The 22409-nt window shown below is 40.2% G+C and overlaps 1 protein-coding gene and 1 long non-coding RNA gene across 17 annotated transcripts in view; one reads left to right on the top strand and one right to left on the bottom strand.

Annotated features, from left to right (window-relative positions):
• Positions 1-4910, top strand: part of arhgap12b (Rho GTPase activating protein 12b) — an 89677-nt gene extending 84767 nt beyond the window's left edge. For all 16 annotated transcript variants that reach the window (XM_088642888.1, XM_088642884.1, XM_088642886.1 and 13 more), the window contains one exon: positions 2863-4910. In XM_088642888.1, coding sequence (XP_088499014.1) covers positions 2863-3037 — 175 coding nt within the window. In that variant the 3' untranslated portion in view covers positions 3038-4910. The remainder of the gene's footprint in view (positions 1-2862) is intronic.
• Positions 4911-6841: 1931 nt separating this feature from the next.
• LOC148657071 (uncharacterized) lies at positions 6842-22180 on the bottom strand. Its single transcript, XR_015940855.1, has 4 exons — positions 22027-22180; positions 17092-17177; positions 12628-12681; positions 6842-6957 (listed from the first exon to the last, which is right to left on the bottom strand). It is a non-coding gene; the product is annotated as an uncharacterized LOC148657071 (long non-coding RNA).
• Positions 22181-22409: the final 229 nt, after the last annotated feature.

Genomic DNA, 22409 nt, shown 5'->3' with positions numbered 1-22409 from the left:
TAGTACAGGCATGTGCAGGCATGTGCAGAATTGGAACGGTCATCAGTCTTCACTGCGAGTTTTTGTAGAAGTACTGATCAGAGAGGCATGGCAGGTGAAATTGTATCTGCCTACCAATGGGTAAAGCATTTAAGATATTCCCAGAATTCTCTTGGAATCACTGAAGCAGCAGAACACTGCTTAAATCAGAATCCAGTGAAAACTGCAGATAATCATGTATTTTTATTAGCAGAGAGAAGCAGAAAGATGTATTAAGGTTCAGAAGAAGCCTGTTGTGGTGTCCCTTATAAAAGGTGATCCTCCCAGACAGTGGAAGATTAACTTGACAGAAGAATTTTGCAAAGCGCCATAAATAATTACAGAGTCGGGGTCATGCTGTTAAAAGACAGAGACGTCTCTGTCAAAAATGAGTAAAATATTATCACGCTCTCCATCAGAAAAAACTGCAGACTTGCTTAGATCTTGGTGTGCCGAACCTCAGTTGCCCCATTTTAATTTTATAATGGTTTGCACTTGTTCTTCTAAAGACTTGCCTTGTCTGCTTTGCTAAGGTAGAGAAAGAGCCGTCTGGATAATGAGGAAACACACAAGGTCCATGCCTTTCTAATAGTCATATACAGTAGATGTACAGGTGGGGGAAAAATGTTTGATAAAAGCTCCTGTTAGTTGGCCCATCAATCTGACTGCTTATGATGTCTTGTAAGCCCAGCTGTAATTGGGGTTTGACTCTAATGAGTGATGTTTTATTACCTGCTATTTCAAGTGCGTCTACCCCCACCCCCCCCCCTCTGTGCAGCAGCAGTTTCAGTGACATATTGAGCATGCAGATTGACACTCAGGGGTGACTGAAGTGTTTGAACAAATGTCCTGTGTAATTAGGCTTTTCAATTAGATAGACTGGAATATTCCTGCCAAAACTGTGAGTTTAATTTGTATAAAGCCAGCAGCAACAGGGAGATCTCACCTCTGATTGACTGGAGAAGGTGAGACAGCTGTACGACTCATCATTTTCTCTGTATTTGTCTTTTAAAAAAAGTAAAATTACCTTAATGCCCGTCTCAAAGCTGTAGAATTGATTTTTGTACTACTACAATATAGATTTTGAGAAGGAATTATGACAAGTTTCAATCTACCAGCCAGAATGGCTCACTGTAATATAAGATTTGATTGCATTGTAACACATTGCATTGTTTTTATAAAGAATGGCATCAATATGAAGGAAGTATGAATTCCAGTCCTAGCACATTGTGCTGTAAGTGCTCTTTTCTTTTCTGATGCCCACCCAGTGTTACAGCACATTGTTAAAAATATAAAAACATGGAGCTAGCTAAGGAACGGTGAAATATTTGTGTCTGTCCTCAACAGTGAATATTCACTTCAATTTCTGTACAGTATACGTTTCCCTTATATAACAAAGGACTTTCCTTTGGTATAACAACCCCCTGAGCACGAAGGAGAGAGCACATTGTTGATGGTCAGGTGTTCCACCTGATTGTGGGAAAACACAATGGAAAAACCTCACCCAGCCCAGGAGTCCAAACATGACACACCATTGTGGGAAGAGCTCTGCCTTAAGAACCAGTCTGCAGTTTACTCTCCAGTTTGAGCTAAAGCACAACCCACAGAGCCCATTTTAAATAAATAATGATAGAGCTTTGTGTCCATAGATCAGTGGTAGTCTTGGTACCTCCATTCTGTGCCATTACAGGATTTGGACTAGCAGATTACTGAATTGGCCCTTAATTGCTTAATTAACCCAGGTGTCAAAGGCCACTCTGCTAATTAAGGATTAGCTGGAGGAAAGACATGGAATGGAAGTGCCAAGGCTGACTGCCCCTGCCTTAGATACGTGCAGCTAATTAGCAGTCAAACAGAGCTCGGCACTGTCGGCGGTATGGGTATCTCACAAGGTTCGCAGGCAAGTCTTTCTAATGTGGCTTCGTTTCGAGAACGTTGAGTCAGTGCAGAGAGGTGCAGTTCCAGGCCTGTAGATCCACAGTGTCTGCGGGCTTTCATTCCACCAGATCTCTTAACTAATTGATCTAAATATCGGTGTAACTAGACCAATTTCACATCTTTCCTGGGTTACATTAGTCTGTGGAGTAATACGGCCCACCAGGATCGGAGCTGTACTCCTCTGAGTTTGTGGGATACATTTCTAACATCTTCATCTGGTTATTTTAATGTTTCTTATCTTGTATTTACATTATAGTCAGAAGTTATGGATTGGCTGTCCATTCCAGTGCTCATAATTTAATTTAATTCCCTCTCAGTCTCCCGACGAAAGGCCAAAAAATAAAGGTCACGTAATCCTGTTGCCATTTTTCAGACAAATATGTATTTTTTTTTCCCTTAACCATTAACGTTTTCAGTATTTCAACCGGGTTGAGGGCACAGTAGCACATATAGCACCTGGTTTGACCTGAATAAATGTTTGAATGTATCAAGTACTTCGGGTCACGACTAAAAATACTTGTGCCTCTTTTTTTATTAAAAAAAGTATGGAATGATATTTCCCCTGCCCCTATTTGCATTTAAATGATGTGCGCTTTAATACAAGACCTGAAATGTGTTTTGCTGCTGCTTGACATCCTGTCTGTGGGATCCAGGGTCCTGACGCTGTGAGCAAAGAGGAGTTACATAACATAGCGTTGACAGTATGCGTTCTGCTCTTGCCCATGGTGTTTCGTTAGCTCTGCAGTGAAACCTGTGTGTTCATGGATTTAAAAAGGCTTCATTGGAGCTTATTTGAAGGAAAATGAGTTGCCTTGTAGATAAGTTTAATCCCAGTACGCGAAACCCAGCGTGTTGTCATCACGTGGAAAGTAACGTGTCATTTTTTTACTGTTTCTCTCTTTTCAGAGTTATAGACAACGGGGAGCTGAACCGCATGACGACTCAGAGTGTTGCTATAGTGTTCGGCCCTACGCTGTTGCGACCGGAGAAAGAGACTGGAAACATCGCAGTGCACATGGTGTATCAGAACCAGATTGTAGAATTGATCTTGCTGGAGTACGAGAGCATTTTCAGCAGGTAAACCTGCTTGTGAAAGAGGACAGTCTCGCCGAGCTCTATACCATGGCAGACGTCAAAACTTCCATCTGTGAGATATGCTGTGGAACACGCAATATAAATATATTGAAATAAACAAAGGAAAAACAAAAGACTAGTTGACTTTGCACTTAACATTTTGAAGCTATGTGTATATTTTCTTTTGGTTGTCATTCCTGCAAGTAGAATTGCCATTACTTCATGAGCCTATGATGCTTTCACCTGACTGGACTTTGACTGGTTCATTTGCAGCTACAAAGCAGTGGGGTTAATAAGGATGGTTCCTTTTTTCATTGGTTAAGACAAATGACTGTTCAGGATAAGTTTGTATACACTGGATTCTTCTGGCCAGTATTGATGATAATGAGGTCTAATTGCCGGTCATGAGAATATGTGAAAGCTCTGAACATTTATACCCATCTTCACTAATCACGTGGATCTGAATGACTCTCTTTGAGCCAGATTCCAAGTTCAAGATGGCTTACTGCTGACCAGCATAAGTGGAAGTTCATGTTTATTTAATCTTACGTAAATGAGACATCATTAGGAGCCAAGTATCCGTAGAAGGGTAATTTGGTTATTCTTTCACTTGGTCTTTTTTTTTTAAAAGAAAACATACCATTTCACGGTCTTGTAAAATGCTGACTGCTGACAGACTCATTTAAAGGAACTGCATCTGCACACTTGTGTACACCCAAAGGAAATCTGCAGACAAGGAACATTCAGTTGTAACAGTATTAGAAATGGGAGTTTCAGTGTGCTCCATTTGATGGATTTGATTACCTGGAAATGTGTGGGCTAACACTTTAGGAAAACACGCCTATAACGCACCCCAGAAAACACAAGACCTGAAACAGGAAAACAAGAAACAAGACCCTGTGGACGTGTGGACATGTGGATGTGATGTGACCTCTTACAGGCATGAGACTTCTGCATAGAGCTCAAGACCTTTTGGTTAGATTTTATGGGTGTTATCGTTGTAGCAACGAACGTCTTAAAAGGTGATCTGCTCTCCCAGAGACCACTCATCGCATAGGCGTGCATTTTCAGAGCTAACGTTTCACAAAGGGGGTTCTCTGGGTCCCTTAATGTTGTGGGCATAGTGCCAGCCAAACAGTATAAAACTGAAAAACCTTGAAATAGTCAAACCTGTGATGGAAAAACTCCAATGTTTATGATGTAAATATGTGGAAGGTTTAATCTTCTTCCAGTGCTTGTACATAAATGTATAGTTCCATGAGTGATGTAGGCCTCTTTTCTTTTGTAACAGTTCCTAAATACACATCTAATTGCCGCACATTTAGCTATAGGAAGTATTTTCTTTTGCTGGGCCACACTGGAATTGGATGGAGCAGCCAAGGATTTATTACCAATTCAGATAAATACCGTGTGTCCTTTTCTGCCTCTTTTAAGGTCAATTTTTCTGTTTCTTTTCTCCCTATTTCCAAGGCTAATTCAAACTTTTAGAGAAAAAAAAAAAAACATGGTACTGGAATTAGTATTGCGTAGGCCTGTGGTGAATTGATGGTACAATTGCAATAGGCCTTTTTACGATTAGATACAGAAAATATGTACAGCTGGAGTGAGAAATTGCCTAGTGAGATCTATTGTACAAATTTCTAACAGTAATTGAAGTATGTATGCTTTGATGGTGCGTGGTAGCAACTGATAAATCACTTTAATTTTAATTTTTTATGAAAATATAAATAATATAGACTGATTGTAAAAAAAACTGGTTTGGAAAGTTTATCTGTTATTGGGAGCATGGTCAGCTGCACATTTTTGAATGTAATTTTCTCGACTAACTGCGTTCGTGACATTGCTGTCTAATCTGAATAAAGAAACCTTACAAACACAAACTCTGTGCTTTTTTTTTTCTCCACCTCAGTCAATATAGTTGTATGGTTTGCGGCCGTCTGATCCACCTCCCCCCGTCGGGTTTCTAAACCCAGAATATTTCGGCAGGTCTCTGCAGAATTAATTGGACCTACAGCACAGTGCCACGTGATGGCGTTACGGCAGTTGCTGGGGTCTGTACTCGTCTGTGGCTCATTACAGTGGATCTTCCCCCACACGTTCGAACGACACGAGTTTTCTTTCTGACTAAAACTCCGTTCAGGGGCCTGGAACAGAAAAGTGGGGAATACGTCAGTGGCGCCGATGACGTGTGTTTTGGGGGTCAGCAGAGGAGGAGGTGAAGCTGTGACAATCAGATCTCTGGGTCAGTGCATGACCTCTTCTGGCTGTATTTTAAAGGAAGAGTTTCCAAAGTCTAGTAACCATGGGGAGTTTGAGGGGGCTTTTGGACCTCAAAGCCAATTTAACTTGCAAATCCCACAAAGGTTCAATAATTGGATCTTTGCAGGCACAAATTGCAATATATTTGGGTCTTCAGCATGGTGAGGCAGCAAATCTCAAGATCGTAAATACTTTCATTTGGGTTTGAGAAATTGGTTGTGAGTATTCAGTAGAACAGGTTGCTTGAGTATAACCTACTATAATCTGGGTTCTACAGTGTCCTCCAGTAGTACTAGAATAGCAAAGTCCAAGCCTTTCTATTTACAGTTTGGCAATTTGTAGTTATGAGGTGAATTAATATGAAGGATAAGTACAATAGGTTTTATTTTTGGCTGCAGACACATGTATGATCATATTGAAGCTAAAAATGTGGCACCAAGGAAAACTCGCTCATGCCTGCTGTACTGCTTTTGTGTTATATAATATTGCAAGTATTTTGCGACAATTGACAGTACTATGCTATACGGACACAGGACAGTGCAATTATTTCTAACTAATCCTAGTGTGTGGCTTTTACATAATCGTCCATTTGTTTGGTTCCATGTTTCATCTTTTGTAATGAGAAAAACCTGGCACATACGGACATAAAAAAGAAACTCGACTTTCATTGCAGCCTCTGCGCTGCAGGAGAATAGAGTGAAGATGTCAGCCTGGGATTTGTCTGCTGTTCGGCAGGCATGTCAGGATTTTCCCAGTGAAGATTGCCTTTCCACATGGAGCACTTCATCCATAAGGTCAGGGAAAGAAAGGTGAAAATCTCTGCCGACTGTGTCTGGATGATACAAGTGGATCCCCCCGACTGCTGTTACATTGTTACCCTAGACAGGGATTGTATCGATCCTTTTGTAGAGCAACAGCTGCCTAGCACATCTGTATGACAACAAATGCATTGACCTACCTACATTCGGGATTTGTAATCATAATGCCTTTCTGCAATGAATTATAGTTTTCTGTATCACTCATGCTCGGCAGTGGAAGGTTTTTTGTTTCCTTAGTAATGGGAACGGCTTTTTGAAAACACTTCAGGCGGTTTGAAAGACGCAGGAGCACATGGCTTCCCTCGAGGGGAGGGGAAAAGGAGGAGCGTATTGTTTGGTTGTTCAAATGGCCTGTTTTTATTTTCATGATGTAAATATCAGCACTCATCTGAAAAAACGCCACATGGTGAGTGTGTGAGAGAGAGCACACAAACCCTGAGGTGTCGCCCATTGATTTTACATGTGCAAGTTCTGGCTGACATTTGTGTTTGGCACAGCCCAGCACATGTAATACTTTTATAATAATATTATATCATCATAAATATCATCTTCTTTTGTATTCGTCAGTCTCAATCTTTGGGAGACAACTGAAGTCTCAATAGATGGGCAGTTTAGACATCCCTCTCTTTTACAAAGCAATACAAAAACTAGTTTTCCTTTGTTGTGGAACTCCAGCCTCTTGAAGATTTCTCGAACATTTTAAATTAAAGTGTGTAACGAAATGTTCTTCCGCCTTTCAGATAAATATGTTTCTTTTTATTATAGGTTTCATTTAAATAGCTTGTAGCAATGGTGTCACACCAGATGTAAATACAGTTTCTCGTCTTCCTGTGGAGATCAAGCCTGTGGTCTGTGGAATAAAAAACAAGCAGTACATGACAGTTACTATACTGTTCAGCTCTGGAGCAAAACATTTTTATAAAGAATGTTAACACAATGATAGAAGAAACTTAAAAGAAAGAAAAGCAGTGTAGTATGAACTTAGGTGGGTGGGTCTGCAGACGTGCTGATGAACAGGACAATTGCATTACACACTAGTACTGTTAATCTGTTTTTAGTCTTACTGCTAGCTGAAAAAATGGTGGCACCAAAATGGAAGTTAAACAAGACCCTCACCCCTGAAGATGATTTTAGACCTTGAACAAAATTACATCTTGGTACCTCCTTAAGCAAAACTGATGATGACTTCAATGAGATGTTTCCTGTAACCATTGATCAGTCTCTCACGTCCTGTTTAAGAAATTTTGGTCAATTTTTCTTACAGAACTTCTTCAGACCTTTGACATTTAAGGGTTTGAGCATGAACAGCTCACATCTACCATGGCATTTTAATGGGATTTAAATCCAGACTTTGACTTGCCCAATCCAAGTGCAGAATTTCTTCTTGAGCCTGTTGTAGATTTGTTTTTGTATGTTTGGGATCTTTGTTTTGTTGCATGACCCAACAATGGAATGGATGGCCCAACAATCTACTCCAGAATTTGTTAATACAACACCAAATTATATTTATTAATACAACACTATGTTCATGGTTGTTTCAATGATCAGCAAAGGATTTGGAGCAAAGTAGCCCCAAACCACGACATTCCTACCACCATGTGTCACATTCGGGATGAGGTAGTCCTGTAGATCGGTTGTTCTTTTGCGAAGAGGTGGCAACGTTCCCCGTAGAGAGCAGAAGCTTCTTCCTGGCTTTTCTCCCATGAAAACTATTACCATTCAGGCTTTTCCTGATGGCTGGGGCATGAACACTGACATTAGCCGCAGTGACCTGCAGGTCCTTTAAAGTTCCTCTGGGACTCTTTGTGATGATTTTCAGGGTCGCTCTTGGGGAGAACTTGGCAGAACTCAATGTGTATTTGAATGTTTTCCATTCAGAGTAAGTGGATGGATGGAGCCCTATTTGCAAATGATTTTGCAACGCTCCCTGGACCAAATGATAATCAGGTGCTCTTTTTCTGAGGTCCACTTGATTGTGACATGATGTTTTTCTACTAACCTGTATGGTACACAACAAAAGCGACAAAAAACCCCTGTGTTTTTGGACCGGGCTACTCAAATTCAGTCCTTGTTTATTTCTTACTCAATTATCTAACCACCTGTCTCTAATTACCCCTTAACTGTGCTGAGTAAAATAGGTTTTCACTTATAATTTCACATACACTGATTCTTAATTATTCTTTTTCATTCATCCTGCATCTTAAAAAACATTCAGTTGGTAAAGACAAACCCTACTGAGTATTTATGTAAAGACCAGTTCTGATTTAACAAGGTTATCATGGAAAGAAATTGTAAGTACAATAATTATTTTGGGATCACCAATCTTTCCTCAGCACTATAAAGGGTGAATCTACGTATAAACTGCTGCAAAAAATAAGTTGAATTCAGAATAAACATGTTGGGTGTTGTGGTTAATTTCTAACCCAGCTGTAGCAGGACCCTTGGTTAGATGGATGTTTTCCGAAAGTATAGATGTGTAAATCCATTTTTAATGCATTACATCTGTTCGAATGGTATTGAATGCTAATATGGCTCACAGTATACAGAATAAAATTAGCTTGCTTCTTAACTTTATAGAATAATATTTTAAGATAGAGGGTGAACTGGCTACAGTATGTGTTGCACGAACTTAACCCTTTATATTGCACAGATAACTAACATATTCTATGACCAATCAAGAGCTGCTCTATTAGAAGCTTCCTCCCTGAAATGAGAGAGCCAGGGAATTAATGTTTAGCAGGTGAGCATCTGTACTTTGCAAAAAGACACACCTGGTTCTAATTAGAGCTAACCTCCGACGCAGGCAGGGGTCCTGGAAACAGCTGCCATACTCATCCGTCTCCTGTCCTGGAGGAGGTTGGCGGCGAAGTACTGAACAGACGAAGGTAAACCCCAAAACTTCCTCCCCAAACTCCTCTCCTTTCAGGGATTGCCCATGTCTGAGGCCACCAGAGCAGCAGCCCTGACGCTGAGCGCACATCCCTTTCTGTATTCACCAACCGCAGTCTCGACTTCGATGTACAAACTTGTTGATATTCATCCACAGGCCCAGCAAAGCTGGGGAAGAGATTCTTTTGTCTCAGATGAGCGCCTTACTCCCAGCTCTGCAAACGTTGTGACACATCTAAATGTCGAGCGGCTCCCCTGATTCGGCGTCTTGCCTGGTCTGTAAAATCTTCAGCATCCGTGCCTGACGTGCAGATAAGGTAACCAGTAAGTTTTTTTTTGCTGCTACTGCTGTTCACTAGAGCTGAATGATCCACCGCCAACACAACACCAAGACCTGGGAATCTGGAAATAGGATTTTAATTAACACAATCCAGTACATTGGCTCTGTGTGAATCTGCATTGCCTTTTCACTGTGACGGTTGGTAGTGCTTTGATTCAGCCATGCTTGCGTTTTATGTAGACAGAAACTTCACACTCAGTGAGCCGGATCCTGCATGCTGGTACGGTTAATAAGATTTATGATTTTGTCTAACATTGTTGACCACTGATACCAGGTTGTGGAAATTTCAATTTATCATGGCAGTGGGTAATCACTTACATTGCCTGATTGATTCCTCGGTGACTGGTATGCAATTTATGTGTAATGAGGTAATTGCACCATTGCCAACTTTAATTAAAATGTATAACACTGAAATGGGACTTCAGCTAGCCAGCTGAACTCCAGTTTGTGTGAAAGGCTTCATTTTATTGTGAAGAAGCTTAGTAAAGTTTTATTGTACTTAACCAAACAATAAAATGTCCTTCTTTTTACAATATTTTTTAAGCATAAAGTATAAATGTGAACATTGCAACTTGTCTCTTAAGCCAATACCTATTAATCAGGTCACACCATGGCATATTCAGGGTGAGTATGACCATTGGAACACATTTATTTATACATAATGTAAGATTTACAGTAATCCTCCTCAGCTTCTCGTACATGGAGAAGCACACCGTGCTTTTGCATTGAAACGACCAGAAATGGTGTAATATAATGGCCAATCTGGTTAACGGATCTTCAGACTGTCAACACTCTTGATCCTTACTCAGAGTTTTTAAACAGAAAATGGTAAAGGCTCAAGACATTTTCCTTTTAAAGCAGCCAAGCCTGGAATATTTGTTTTGCGTGCCTGAGGAGACGTGGGCGTGCAGGTAAACCGAACAAGCGGTTTTGATCTGTTGCACGCTGCTGTACGTCTGTCCCTTTTTCCACAGGGGCCCAGCAGGAATAAAGGAGACAGGCGTGAAGGTAGTGGCTCTCTTGCCAGGCCATGAATGTTAAATAGCAGGCCGGCAGCCAAGTGTTGCCAGTGTCTGGTTAATGTCAGCTCCCCATAGAAACGCTGCGGGAATCGATTACTCCTCTTTCCTCGCACACTTCCATAGCTTCCATACTCATGTGGGATGAAAAGGCCCTGTAACGTCTCCAGTAGGATCTTATTTTAGCCTTGATTGAAACATCAGGCGTGGAACTCGGAGAGTGAGACAGAGAGAGGCAGAGGGGGAAGCAGCTATCTTTTCGCCGCTCCTGCCTCCTCCTTGTCGATTGAAAGAAGTGACCGGGGATTGGCTACTTTTTAGGTTGCCTTATCTCGTGCAGCCAATCGGAGGCCGACCTCTAGGATAAACAGAGCCAGACTCCCAGTGGTGCCACAACAGAGAATAATTATTGCTCCAGACAGCTGACAACAGCAGGGGTTCCGTTTTTTTTTTTATTCCGCCTCTTAGCCTGACTTCCATGATTGCTGGCAGAAAAAGATGCTGATTATAAGTAAAACATTAATTATGCCCTGCCACTAAACTGCTGAGTTAGTCTGCCATTTTATGAACTGTAGGCATCCTAGTCTGAGGGTGGAATATACTGCAGCATCCCTTACGCAGGCTTCTTCTACCTCTCGCTGGAAGGAGTCTGTCTCTCAGGTACAAAGTGGTCAAAGTCTTGTGGCAGTAATTTCACGGACCCCAGAGTGATTCATTACAGGGCATCGGCCTGACAGCTGACTGTGCTCTATGTGCGCCACACAGCCTGCGCAGGGAAAAGGCCCAAAGTGAAGCAGAATGCGCTTTATAAACAAGCATAAAATGTGATAATTCTACATTACGGTATGTTTATGTCTTAAATAGACTTGTGAATTGCTTTTGCTTCGTTAATGAGGGTGCGTAGGGGGGGCCTGATAGTGCAGTGGTTAGCACTGCTGCCCTTGCAGCCCAGGGATCAATTCCAGACCTGAGGTGCTGTCTGTGTGGAGTCCGTATGTTCTCCTCGTGTGCACATGGGTTTCCTCTGGGTGCTCCAGTTTCCTCTCACAGTCCAGAGACATACTGGAAAGTTAGACTGACTTCCGGGAAAGCTGGCCCTGGTGTGAGTGAGTGGGTGTTGTGTCCGTTCAGGGTAGGCTGCAGCTCCCCCGCACCGATTAGAAAATGGATGGATGGATTTCATATAGTACATTCAAAAGCAATCATCTCACAAGCACTTTGTTCCCAACTCCCACATACAGACCTGCTGGCATGCTTAGTTGGATTTTTGCTCTGTACATTACAGAAAAAGAGCACAGATTTCGAAATCAGAGAAGACATCTGATACCATGTATATATACACAATATATTTATATAAAATGATGTGGAGTACTATTTCGTCATTTAGTGTTTTTATTTACTGGCATTCCAAGGAAACAGTCTGAACACAATATGAGTATATTACAGACTTAAAATTGAATGATAACACCCATGAAATATCTGTAGCCAATATGTCTGTGGGAGCAAGACATTTGTTTCAACAGGACAGTGTTAAACCTCTACTTCCTGCTAAAAGAAACAGAAGGTAGTTGCCGTGACAGAGTGTTTTGTCTTAAATTAGTAAAATTGACCATGTGAAGGGTATAAATCAATGACTCCTAAGTTCATATGGCACAATTCTCATTCCCTTGAGCAAGCTGTTCTGTAGCCCCAGCTATTCCTAAGGGACCTGGGGGAGTGGTGTAAATGTGATCATCTCATTTCGCACAAGTGTCCAGCAATACACAAGGCCTCAAAAACTGGTAGGAGGAGGAGGAGATGGAAATAGTCACTCAGAAATGGGAACAAGTGAGCCTATTCGTGTTCATTTAACTTAAAATTGGCAATACGCTCTGGGATACCAATAATATAAAATCACACATTTTTTCTGCATTCTTTCAGTTCTATTCTTTTTAATGCAGGGTGAAGAAGCATTTTTTTCTGCCCTCATCTCTGTCTAATGAAATCATGCACACATAAAAAAGGGGTTTATTTGACAAGCTGGCTGTTTTTTACGGTCTAATATATAAATGCAAACAAAGCCCCCGGTTATATTTTTTCCTGCTGTGCTGCTCCTCTGACAGTTACAAGATCTGCTGTGCTGCGGATGTACAGACATCCGTCTTTGTAATGTCAGGACTATCGACACCACTGTTCAAAGGGGTAGTTGGAGCGATAGCTTTGACCTTCTCCAAGTGAACTCTCTTCTTTACCGGCACAATGGATAAATGATTCCTAAGCGCATTTGACTTACCACACAGGTAACAAGTGAGCTTGCAAATGATGAGTACAGTCCATAAAAGTCCCACTGAAAGCAAAAATAGGTTTTCATGTCAGACTAGGCAGAATGGCTGCTTCATTTTAGTTCTCTACAGACGACATGAGCAAACCAAAGAAACCTAACGTTTGTGACCATACAGATGTATTTTTCAGTGATGTGCATTTTTCTTCCTCTTGCAGTATATTGGCAGTGCCATTCCTGTACAAAATGCAGTTGAAACATTAATAACATGCATTTGTGAGTATAGTAGTTCAGGTGGGTAGCTGCATTAGCATGCGTAGGCTGCAAAGGAACAAGTAATAGGTTTATTCCATGCTGAAAAGAGAAGAAAGAAAACACAACCTATTGTTCCTTTGTGAGTATATGTTTACCAGCATGTGCCCATCTACAGTACATAAGAATCATGAAGGCTTACTCTTGGAATAAAAAATAAAATCACCAAGTTTCTTTATAATCTCAGTCTTGGTTGCAAGATTAGAAGACACTGTCTTGAGTGAGGGGAGTGTAAGCTTAAATGTTATATTAAGCACCTGACCCTGTTTAATACTGCTCTTAGACTACCTGATGTTAATTTAGATAATTAAGTCAAGAACTAGTGCTAATTATGGGCAGCAAAACAAATCCTTAGAATTATAATTTGGCTTCATGAGGAAAAATACCCTACATGAACATTTTAGGAATGTCTGTTTGGAGGTAAAGCATAAGAAACTTTGGTTTAACATGCATTGGCTGAGGGTTAACCATACCGCCATAGGACCATGACGTTCGAGCCTCATACAGGGTAATTAACAAATTGGCAGCTGCAGGATGGGAAAGAAGAAAGGATTACTATGTGCGAAAGATTAAGAAGCTTGGCACAGAGAGCTGTGTACATGAAAACAACACGCTAGAAAAAGGATATAGGAAAGATTCAGGCTTTAATTCACCATTCTCCCCAAAACATTTCTCCGTAAATTGTCTTTATGTGTAATTGGGCAGCAGAGCTCCACACCAGTACCAAAATCACAGTCTGTCTTGCAAACTCAAAACTTTAACTTCAGGAGCAACTGTTTTCCAACACTTCACAGTATAATGTCCACTGGCTTGTCAGTGACTCAGCCTCCTCCTTCTCTAGTCCCCACTGCCTACTGGGGAATGTGGTTTCAGAACTGTCCTCTTCTTCTTACAAAAGTCATCAGGGGAAAAGAGTGGAAAATCCTAGACTGGGAAGGGTCAAGGCCAAGACTCATTCACTGAGTGTGCATCTTGCATCCTGAAGAAAAACTGAAGTCAGTTAAAATAGGAAAGAACTCAAGATGACTGTGGCAAAGCATCTCAAATTAGACAAAGAGTTTGAGCACCATAGGTCATACCTTGCAAACAGGTTTCACCTCACTTGGGCTTTTAAATTGAAATGTTCTTAATGAGAATGTGTTAACACCACTGTACGTATCACTGGGTTGAACACAAACTACAGTTTGTTTCTTATGTACTAATATGTTCAAATTACTCAAAAATAAAATGTATACTATGCCTCATTATTCACATTAATCATGATCACAAATAGAGGACAAAACTGATGCAAAACCGATTGAAACTGAAATGTCAGTATCTGAATCCTGAGGCTAACAGAGAGTTGTTGTAGTAACATCTGCCTCCCTTGCTTATTCACAAACTCACTCTCAACTACCTGTAATTGGTTTTATAATTAATCTGGCCTATAATCACACATACCCACTTTTTCACTACACTGTAACTGTAAATGCAGAACTAGGCACAGACCTGACAAATAACACTTCACGTAGATAAGTGCAGAGCAATGCATGCAGGAAAAAAAAACTGCAAATATAAAATGGAAAACACCAAACCTGAAGAGTTAGAGTTTTAGATACTTATGTTGACACATCATTTTAATTTCCTAGGCAATGTGGAATGTGTGTGAGAACATTAAAGGCAAACAGAATGTTAGGATGTAAAGTACGTAAATCCTGAGTTTTTAGAACTTCTGCTAGCTCAGGCACTTTCGAGTGTTTTCCAGCTGTATGTTTAGAGTTTATCTGTCTACTGGCTTCAGTAGTTTCAATTTTCTTGAGGTGTGTGCTTAGTCGTAAATTCTAGATATTCTCCTATTTCCTTTACAGCTTCTACAGTGCTTGCTACCCTCCTATTCTGGTTTCTGTTGCCGATGCTGAGTTTGCAAACTATATTAGAGTTTAGGTCATTGATATGCATCATAAAGAGCAGCGGTCCTAGCAACAATCCCTGAGATACTCCATTAATTACCCCCAATTTGACCATTCAGCCATGTGCTCTGTTTCCTATCCACTACAACAGAGCAAATAGTGAGAAAGGCCAATATCACCGACTGTCATGACCACCCCTTGCACAGTGAATCTGACCTCCTTCCATCTGGGCATCAATTTAAGCTCCCTAGATTCAAGAACAATAGAACCAAGCCATCTTTTATTCCCACAGCCATTAACCTGCTGAAAGTAGAAAATTGACTGCATATTTTACTTTATTTATAAATATTTATTTTCTTTGTAATTATATATGCATGTCTATTATTTGTTAATTGGTTCATGTTAAGAATAATGTATTGTTTAATATCATGGTCTCACAGAATGACTTTATTGCTCCAGGCCTGTTTTCAGAACAGACAAGCTTCTTTGTGAGCCAACCTCACTAATTTATAATGAGAAATAAGCTCGCCGACAATTGGTGCCAGTTTCTCTAATGTGGTATATGAGGAATGTGAACCCTAGAAGTTTCCTTCTAGCTTCATAACCCCTTATCTATGCTCAAGATCCTGTTCCTCCATTACAATTAAGTAAAATTTGTATAACCTCATCAGGCCACAGAGAATAGTTTAAGTAGATCTAATTCTGTAACACATCTTCCGTTTCTAGTCTAATACTATTGAATACAGACTGTGTGTCTGCTTGGCTTGAGGCATTCAGTTTCTCCCCTCATAAACACCTGAGTGTTATATTCAATTAAGACATTTCTTCCATCATCTTGGCATTATTTAAACAAAGTTCAGGAGAGGGTCAAATTCGAATCTCACACTTCTGCTCTCCTGCTCTCGCTGCCTGCCCACCACTCTGCACATCTTTTCTAGCACTAAGCCTTCCAGTCTCATTGGAGACAGAGGTACTGAGTCTCACACTTGGCATTTCCAAAGACCTTACCTTTATCCTACTAGCAAAGGACCAGAGCCACTCTCTTGCCTTTTCTCAGATAGGGAGCACTTCAACTTCAAATTCTCAGTCAAATACAACTGGCTCTGTTCCGGCCAAGTTGTCTGCTCTTTTCTTTCAGTTCTCCTGATGTTGTCAACCCTCCAAACAACTGTGGACACTTCTCACTTCTATTTTCTGCTCTCCTATCTTCTTTGCCACAGCAAAGGGCAAGAGAACTAGAGCGATCAACATGCAAGAGTGGTCCAGGTGATCAATATGAGGATTCCCATTTTGATTACAAATATTCACTTTAAAAAATGTACCTAAATCATTTGTAATTGAACAGCACAGGATTGTATTAGAATGAGTAACTACTTTTGCAAGACACTATAAAACTGCATTATAATTTTGTTGCCGGCCAAGCAACCAGGTTTGGCTCAAAAGAAAAGAAACCCCCAAACAGCAGTCTTCAAATGTAAACAAAACTGGATTAATTGCCATCAAAATAGGGATAACCCCCCACCTCACAGGAGTACTCTCTGCACACCTTCCCTCCAAAGTACCCTCTCTCTACTGGGCTCTCCCAGTCCCTCTTATAGCCCCTCCTCTCCAAAGACCATCCTCTCTTAAAGGGACTCGCTCATGTCTTTTCACAGACCTTTAACAGACAGAGAGTTGACACCAGACACTTAAGATCTTTGTTTGTTCCAGCTCTTAATGCCAGGAACACAGCATTTTTAAAGTCAGCCAGTCTGCCTGGACTCTAGAGACCATTTGAATAGCCTATAACTTTACCATATTCATTGTGCTATCCTGGATCAGGGCCTAGAGGTTGGGACTCTTCAGTGGGGTCCTCCACTGCACCACTACACTGTGCAGTAAGTTCTCTTGCGACAGCTTTGGTACACAAGCCCTTATATGGTGGTAACATTTTACCACTGCAGTTCAAGGTCACTGCATTCACACAGCCTGTACACTCAGAAAGATGTATGGGTCCTCCTCACATGTGCTAGGATGTGCTGAGGGGGCCCAGCTTGCCCTGCACAGGAAGGGCTCTTTGACATTGACAAAGAAGCTTTCAGAATTCAAGTTGAGGAGTAGGATAACCCATATGTGGGATAACGACTGTATTTCAGGAAACTAGGGTTATGGAAATACCCTAACTTCCAGAAAATTAATGTTTTTCCAGTACATTGTTTCATAATGCTGTAGAGCTGTTATCACTTCCCTAGAGAGAACCACTCAGTATTAGTCTTACAGTGATATAGGAGCTTACCTTTCCCATTCCTTGCTCCCTTCCTGAGATCTAAGATGACAGATATGAGCCATGAAGTCAGACAACTGTTTTCCTTTATCTCATGTCTAGGAAAATAAAAATTTGATCAGCAAGCTGAATGTCTTCCTTGATAATCACTCCCTCTTACATGTCTGCAGTGAAGTGTGGATAGAGGGATGTGGAAAAGGCATTGGTAGTGTTAACTGAGCTCCAGTTAAAGGAGCACTCCTTCCTTCACTGGATTCTTACTTCTAAAATAGACCCTGATACATTCTAATCCACACATAATACCAGCACCCTTTCCCCACTCTTGGTAAAGTGTGAATTGATGATAATTCAGGGAAATTCAATGCATTTTAAACAGCTACCATTGTTTCAGAACTGAACATTTTAACCTAGGATTTACATAAGATGATTATGATGCACTAAAAATACTTTACAGCCTGAAGTGCTTCAGAAATAGAATAAAGTCAATTAGGGTACTTAAATATTTTGCAACACAGAAAAATCCAAGTGTTTTTCAGAAGTGTTTGACACATTTAGCAGAACGGCATTAGTTAGCTCCAATAACTGAAGCACCATTGAAATATTTAGAGCATATGTTGAATACATCAAAAGAACTCAAAGGTTTTTCCAAGGATTAACAGGAGATGATATCAGGGAAGGCCTAATGTAGTTACTAAGAAAGGAAAGGAGTTTGAGATATTGAATGAAAACTCCAGCATCAGTAACCCACAATGTTAGTGCTTGATAAGTAGATACCAAAGATGAGGCACAAACAGGCCAGGCAGTCTTGGATAAAGTCTTCTTTAAATGTTACATTTTAACCTAAATGGGTCTTAGTTTGATCAATCAGAGACACAAAGGATCTTTTTAGCAATGTTCATTTTATTGATTTTTTTTTCACCTCTAAATTCATTGAATAACAAGTCACATCTGTCCTGCTTGCTTGATCAGCAGTGGTGAAGAGTGGAAGTGAAAAATTCTTCAAGAGAAACTGCCAGGATTCAAACTCAATTCTGGTTCAAAGCAGCAAACTGCAGTTTTTTATGTTTGCAAATTGAGGGTGTAACTTGGCCTCAATTTCCAGATTCAGCCACGTGTTTCTTTGTTGTACAGAAATGGACTCAGATGCCAAATTAAAATATTTTCAATATGAAAGCCTTCAATATCAGTCCCTACATAATGGTAACCTTCAAATATGTGAAAATCTTGTTGATGTCAACATGCTCTTGGGAAATGACATTTTCGAAAACGAAAGGATTATTACTTTGCAGTTCGGTTTTCATAAAGAAGAACATATGTTTTCCTTGTTGTGTTCTGAATTCTGCATGTTTATTTGTGAATCTTATTATCAAAGGAGTGGGATAATAACATACTTTAAATGCCATGAACTTCGAGATGAATAGAATAGGTCACCATAGAGAAATACTGTGCAGTATGTAAAGTGGTGACAAGCATTACAAATGTTGCTTGTGTACGTTTTTTAAAACTGTTTTGTGATACAGTTAGAAAATTCGAATCCATTTCTTCTTCGGAACAGGAGATGAATGAGCTGTACTGTGGTATCTAGTGCTTTTCAAAACAACCAATATACTGTATGAGTCAATATTTTCAAAGTGATCAAAGATTGTATGGATTTAGACACGCAGATTTATATTCTAGAGTTCTGGGTGTAGAAGCCAAAGATAAAGCCATACTTAAACTGGAAAATACCTGATTTGGTTTTAAACTACAAAGTACAAGTAAAGCCTGGAAGCAATTAATGTTTTTTGTTCCATGAACACTGAGAAATGACATTTTAAATTGATTTGCTTAGTATGTTCAAAGGTTTCTGGCTTATTTCTACTTGTTGTGTAATATTTTTCTTTTCATGGTTATAAGATCTGAATTATAAGGTATCTGAGTTCTATGTGACTGCTATCCAGACTTTCTTTTCATGTTTCCCATATTTCACCATATTTCTTACAACAATGGAGCAGTCATTCTTTTTGCCTAGTATGAAAAAAATGAGATTAGTTTGAGAGACACAGTGTGGTAGGTGTAGATTCTCTTAGGCTCTTCACAGCACATTTACATGGGTGTGTTTAACATGGCAAAGCTTGCAATTTCCAACAATACATGATTAAAAATAGCCTGCCATTTAATTAAATCTTTTTGAAAAACTGAAGTACGTTTGTTAAAAAGCCTATTGAATTCTCTAGGGGATCCAGACATTTTTCAGTTTGTTTTTATATTGGCAAAACATTGATAATTTTGAAACTGGGTAAAACAGCAGAAGCTGTCTCAAAATGTGTTTCTGTAAGTGTTGGTAAAAAAAAGAAAAGGGAGCCTGAAAACATGAATTATATGGCGTGTACTGCAAATGTATTTCACAAACAGATCAGGGTAATTTAGTTATCCATTTTTAATAGTAGCACTTCACATTTTGGCTCTAATTACTGTGTAATTAAATGCAGGCATGACAAATAATACATTATTACAATTTATAATTCTTTATTTGTCTGTCAGGAGTCATGCACTTACTTACCTATTTATTTTCATTACTCGTTTTATTTCCATATTTATTTGAGTATAATCCATTTACGTTGTTGGATTATACCATCAGCCCTGGGGCTCATGCTTAGAAGCATCGTTGTTCTCAAAGCAACGTTTCAGTGTCTGTCGAGTGGGACCAACGGTCAGCCCAGGGCAGTGGGACAGTGGTGCTGTCGCTTCCTTCATCAGAAAGCAGGTGAAAGGCTAGAGGGCTTGAATTTGAACTTACGGCAGCGTAATGCAAAACTCTTTTTCCTTGCTTTGCTGTCACTTGTCTATAATCAAATGAGCAGCTAGCTCTTCACACTGGTGTGATTTACTGTATGCTGCAATGGAGCACACTGAATGTGAATGTGCCTGACATGCAGGCTTTGAACTATGCGCCTTGTATTTAATGGGCCACAGTGTCATCTCTGCCTAAACGACTGCTCTGCTTAGTTGACTTCAATTTTTCCCTCCTCAGGCAAACAGAGTAGACTGTGCAAGAGGACAAAGCCTTCTAGTGCCACAATGGCACAACCTTTTCTCACTACCTCATTAAATTGTTTATTCAGGGCTTCATGGAATTTGGAGGAGAGGCATACACATGAAAAATAGCTAATTAAATAACCATGACTTAGTTAGGAATATTATTTAGATATTTTCATTTCACAATGCTGGATCCTCTGATTCTGCCTTTTGCATATACAGTATAAAATCAAATGTAGCAGCCACAGGCTACTGTTACACCCTTATCAGGGTTTATCAGCATGGCATAGCTGGCTTCAAGCAGTGATACTGCTAATAATAATAATTGCTTACACTTATATAGTGCTTTTCTGGACACTCCACTCAAAGTGCTTTACAGGTAATGGGAGTCCCCCCCTCCACCACCAATGTGCAGCCCCACCTGGATGATGCGACGGCAGCCATAGTGCGCCAGAATGTTCACCACACATCAGCTATCAATGGGGAGGAGAACTGAGTGATAAAGCCAATTCAAGATGGGGATTATTAGGAGGCCACACCTCTACTCTTTTTGAGAGACGCCCTGTGATTTTTTTTAATGACCACAGACAGTCAGAACCTCGGTTTTACGTCTCATCCGAAGGACAGCGCCTGTTTACAGTATAGTGTTCCCCTCACTATACTGGGTCATTTGGACCCACATAGACCACAGGGTGAGCGCCCCTTACTGGCCCCACTAACACCTCTTCCAGCAGCAATCTCAGTTTTTCCCAGGAGGTCTCCCATCCAGGTACTGACCAGGCTCAGACCTTCTTAGCTTCAGTGGGTTGCCAGTTGTGAGTTGTAGATTGATATGGCTGCTGGCATACTGACACACACCATATGCATATCCTACAAGGAACACCTTTCAGGTTTATGGTGTCCTTTAAGTGAGCATTCCAAACACATCACAAACCTGAAAGGTGCTGCTTGTAAATATATACAATTAAATCTTTTTTTTTAAATTGGCAAAACCTAAAGTCCCATCTACTTGTTTTTTTTTTTTTTACATGGACATAAAGTACTTTTCCTTCTATACAGTCCACTGCTTCCAATCATTACATTTCCATACAAGGTCTTTTCTCCTCAGCGTACATCTGCAGTTGACATTAAACACTGCTCAACTGCTTACATAGGGGCAACCTGCTCAGAAGGCATTTCATTTTAGCCCGGTGTGGTGCCAAAACTGTTTGCCATAGAAACACTGCTGGATTCTTAGAGTTTCTTTCAATCAGGGTAAATGATAGCAACAAGGAATCAGAAGAATGCAAGAATGTTTATTAAAAAAAGAAATCACTCTTATGGAGCTTTAATATTATTCCAATTAACAGCAGTAGATCAAGAAAGCTATCTAATTATTAAGCAGACAAAAAAATACTTAAACTTGTTTAAATAGCTTAAATAATTAAATAACACATACTCAATAAACAGGCAGAACCTTGCTTAATTACAACTAATATCTAATAGTATGTTTCTGAATCTAGGCATGGCATTCAGTCAGTTATAACTACATATTTAACTGCATTACTAACTTGAGTCACTGTCCAAGTACAGTAGGACTATTTGCTGTGCAGTATATGTCTCTTCTCTTGAGTAGTCAAGTGAGTCCTCATTGGAAAACCCAGTTTCTGCTGCTTTCAGTGCTGTTAAAGGGACTGTAGGAGACACTCTTCCCTCTGTTCAGACTTTCCAAACTAATGTCACACTATGTGCTTTAGGAGGAAACCATCCTTTGAATAAGATGTTTACCAAACCGTTTACTGACTTCTGGGTCATTAAAAACCCATGTCACTGCAAGATGGTAATAGTGTTAACCCCAGTGTCCTGGGCAAATTACATGCTAGAATTACACTAACTTGTCTATGGAAAAGTGAATAATTCAGTGGGTGAAACACTTTTTCACTTTCCTACCTGATGTGTGGTCCAGGAGGGCGCTGGGAGCTTCAGTGATAGATGACATGGGCCTACTCCTACGTGTGAAAGCACTTTGAGATCCTTCAAAATTAAAAATGCCACACAAATGCAGGAAACTATTAATATCACGAAGTTCTGCGAACTGTATGACCTTCTGTGAAGTAGGAATAGTGGCCCCTCCCTCCCTCCCTCCCTCTGTCAGCCTGCCTCCAGCACTGTTCCTTCTCAGCTACCACAGCTGCTCTCTCTTTGCTATCCAAAAAAAGAACAGGAGCATACAAGGGAAAAGGCCACAAAGAATGAAAAAGAACTCAATTAACCCGTTAATTCAATTATAGAGTGAACTATATTATGGTGCCTAATTAATGGTACAGGCCTGA

Source organism: Lepisosteus platostomus, chromosome 8 (genome assembly GCF_059453375.1).
Source record: "Lepisosteus platostomus isolate fLepPlt1 chromosome 8, fLepPlt1.hap1, whole genome shotgun sequence".
Lineage (NCBI taxonomy): Eukaryota > Metazoa > Chordata > Actinopteri > Semionotiformes > Lepisosteidae > Lepisosteus > Lepisosteus platostomus.
This window is presented reverse-complemented; position numbering and strand designations above follow the sequence as displayed.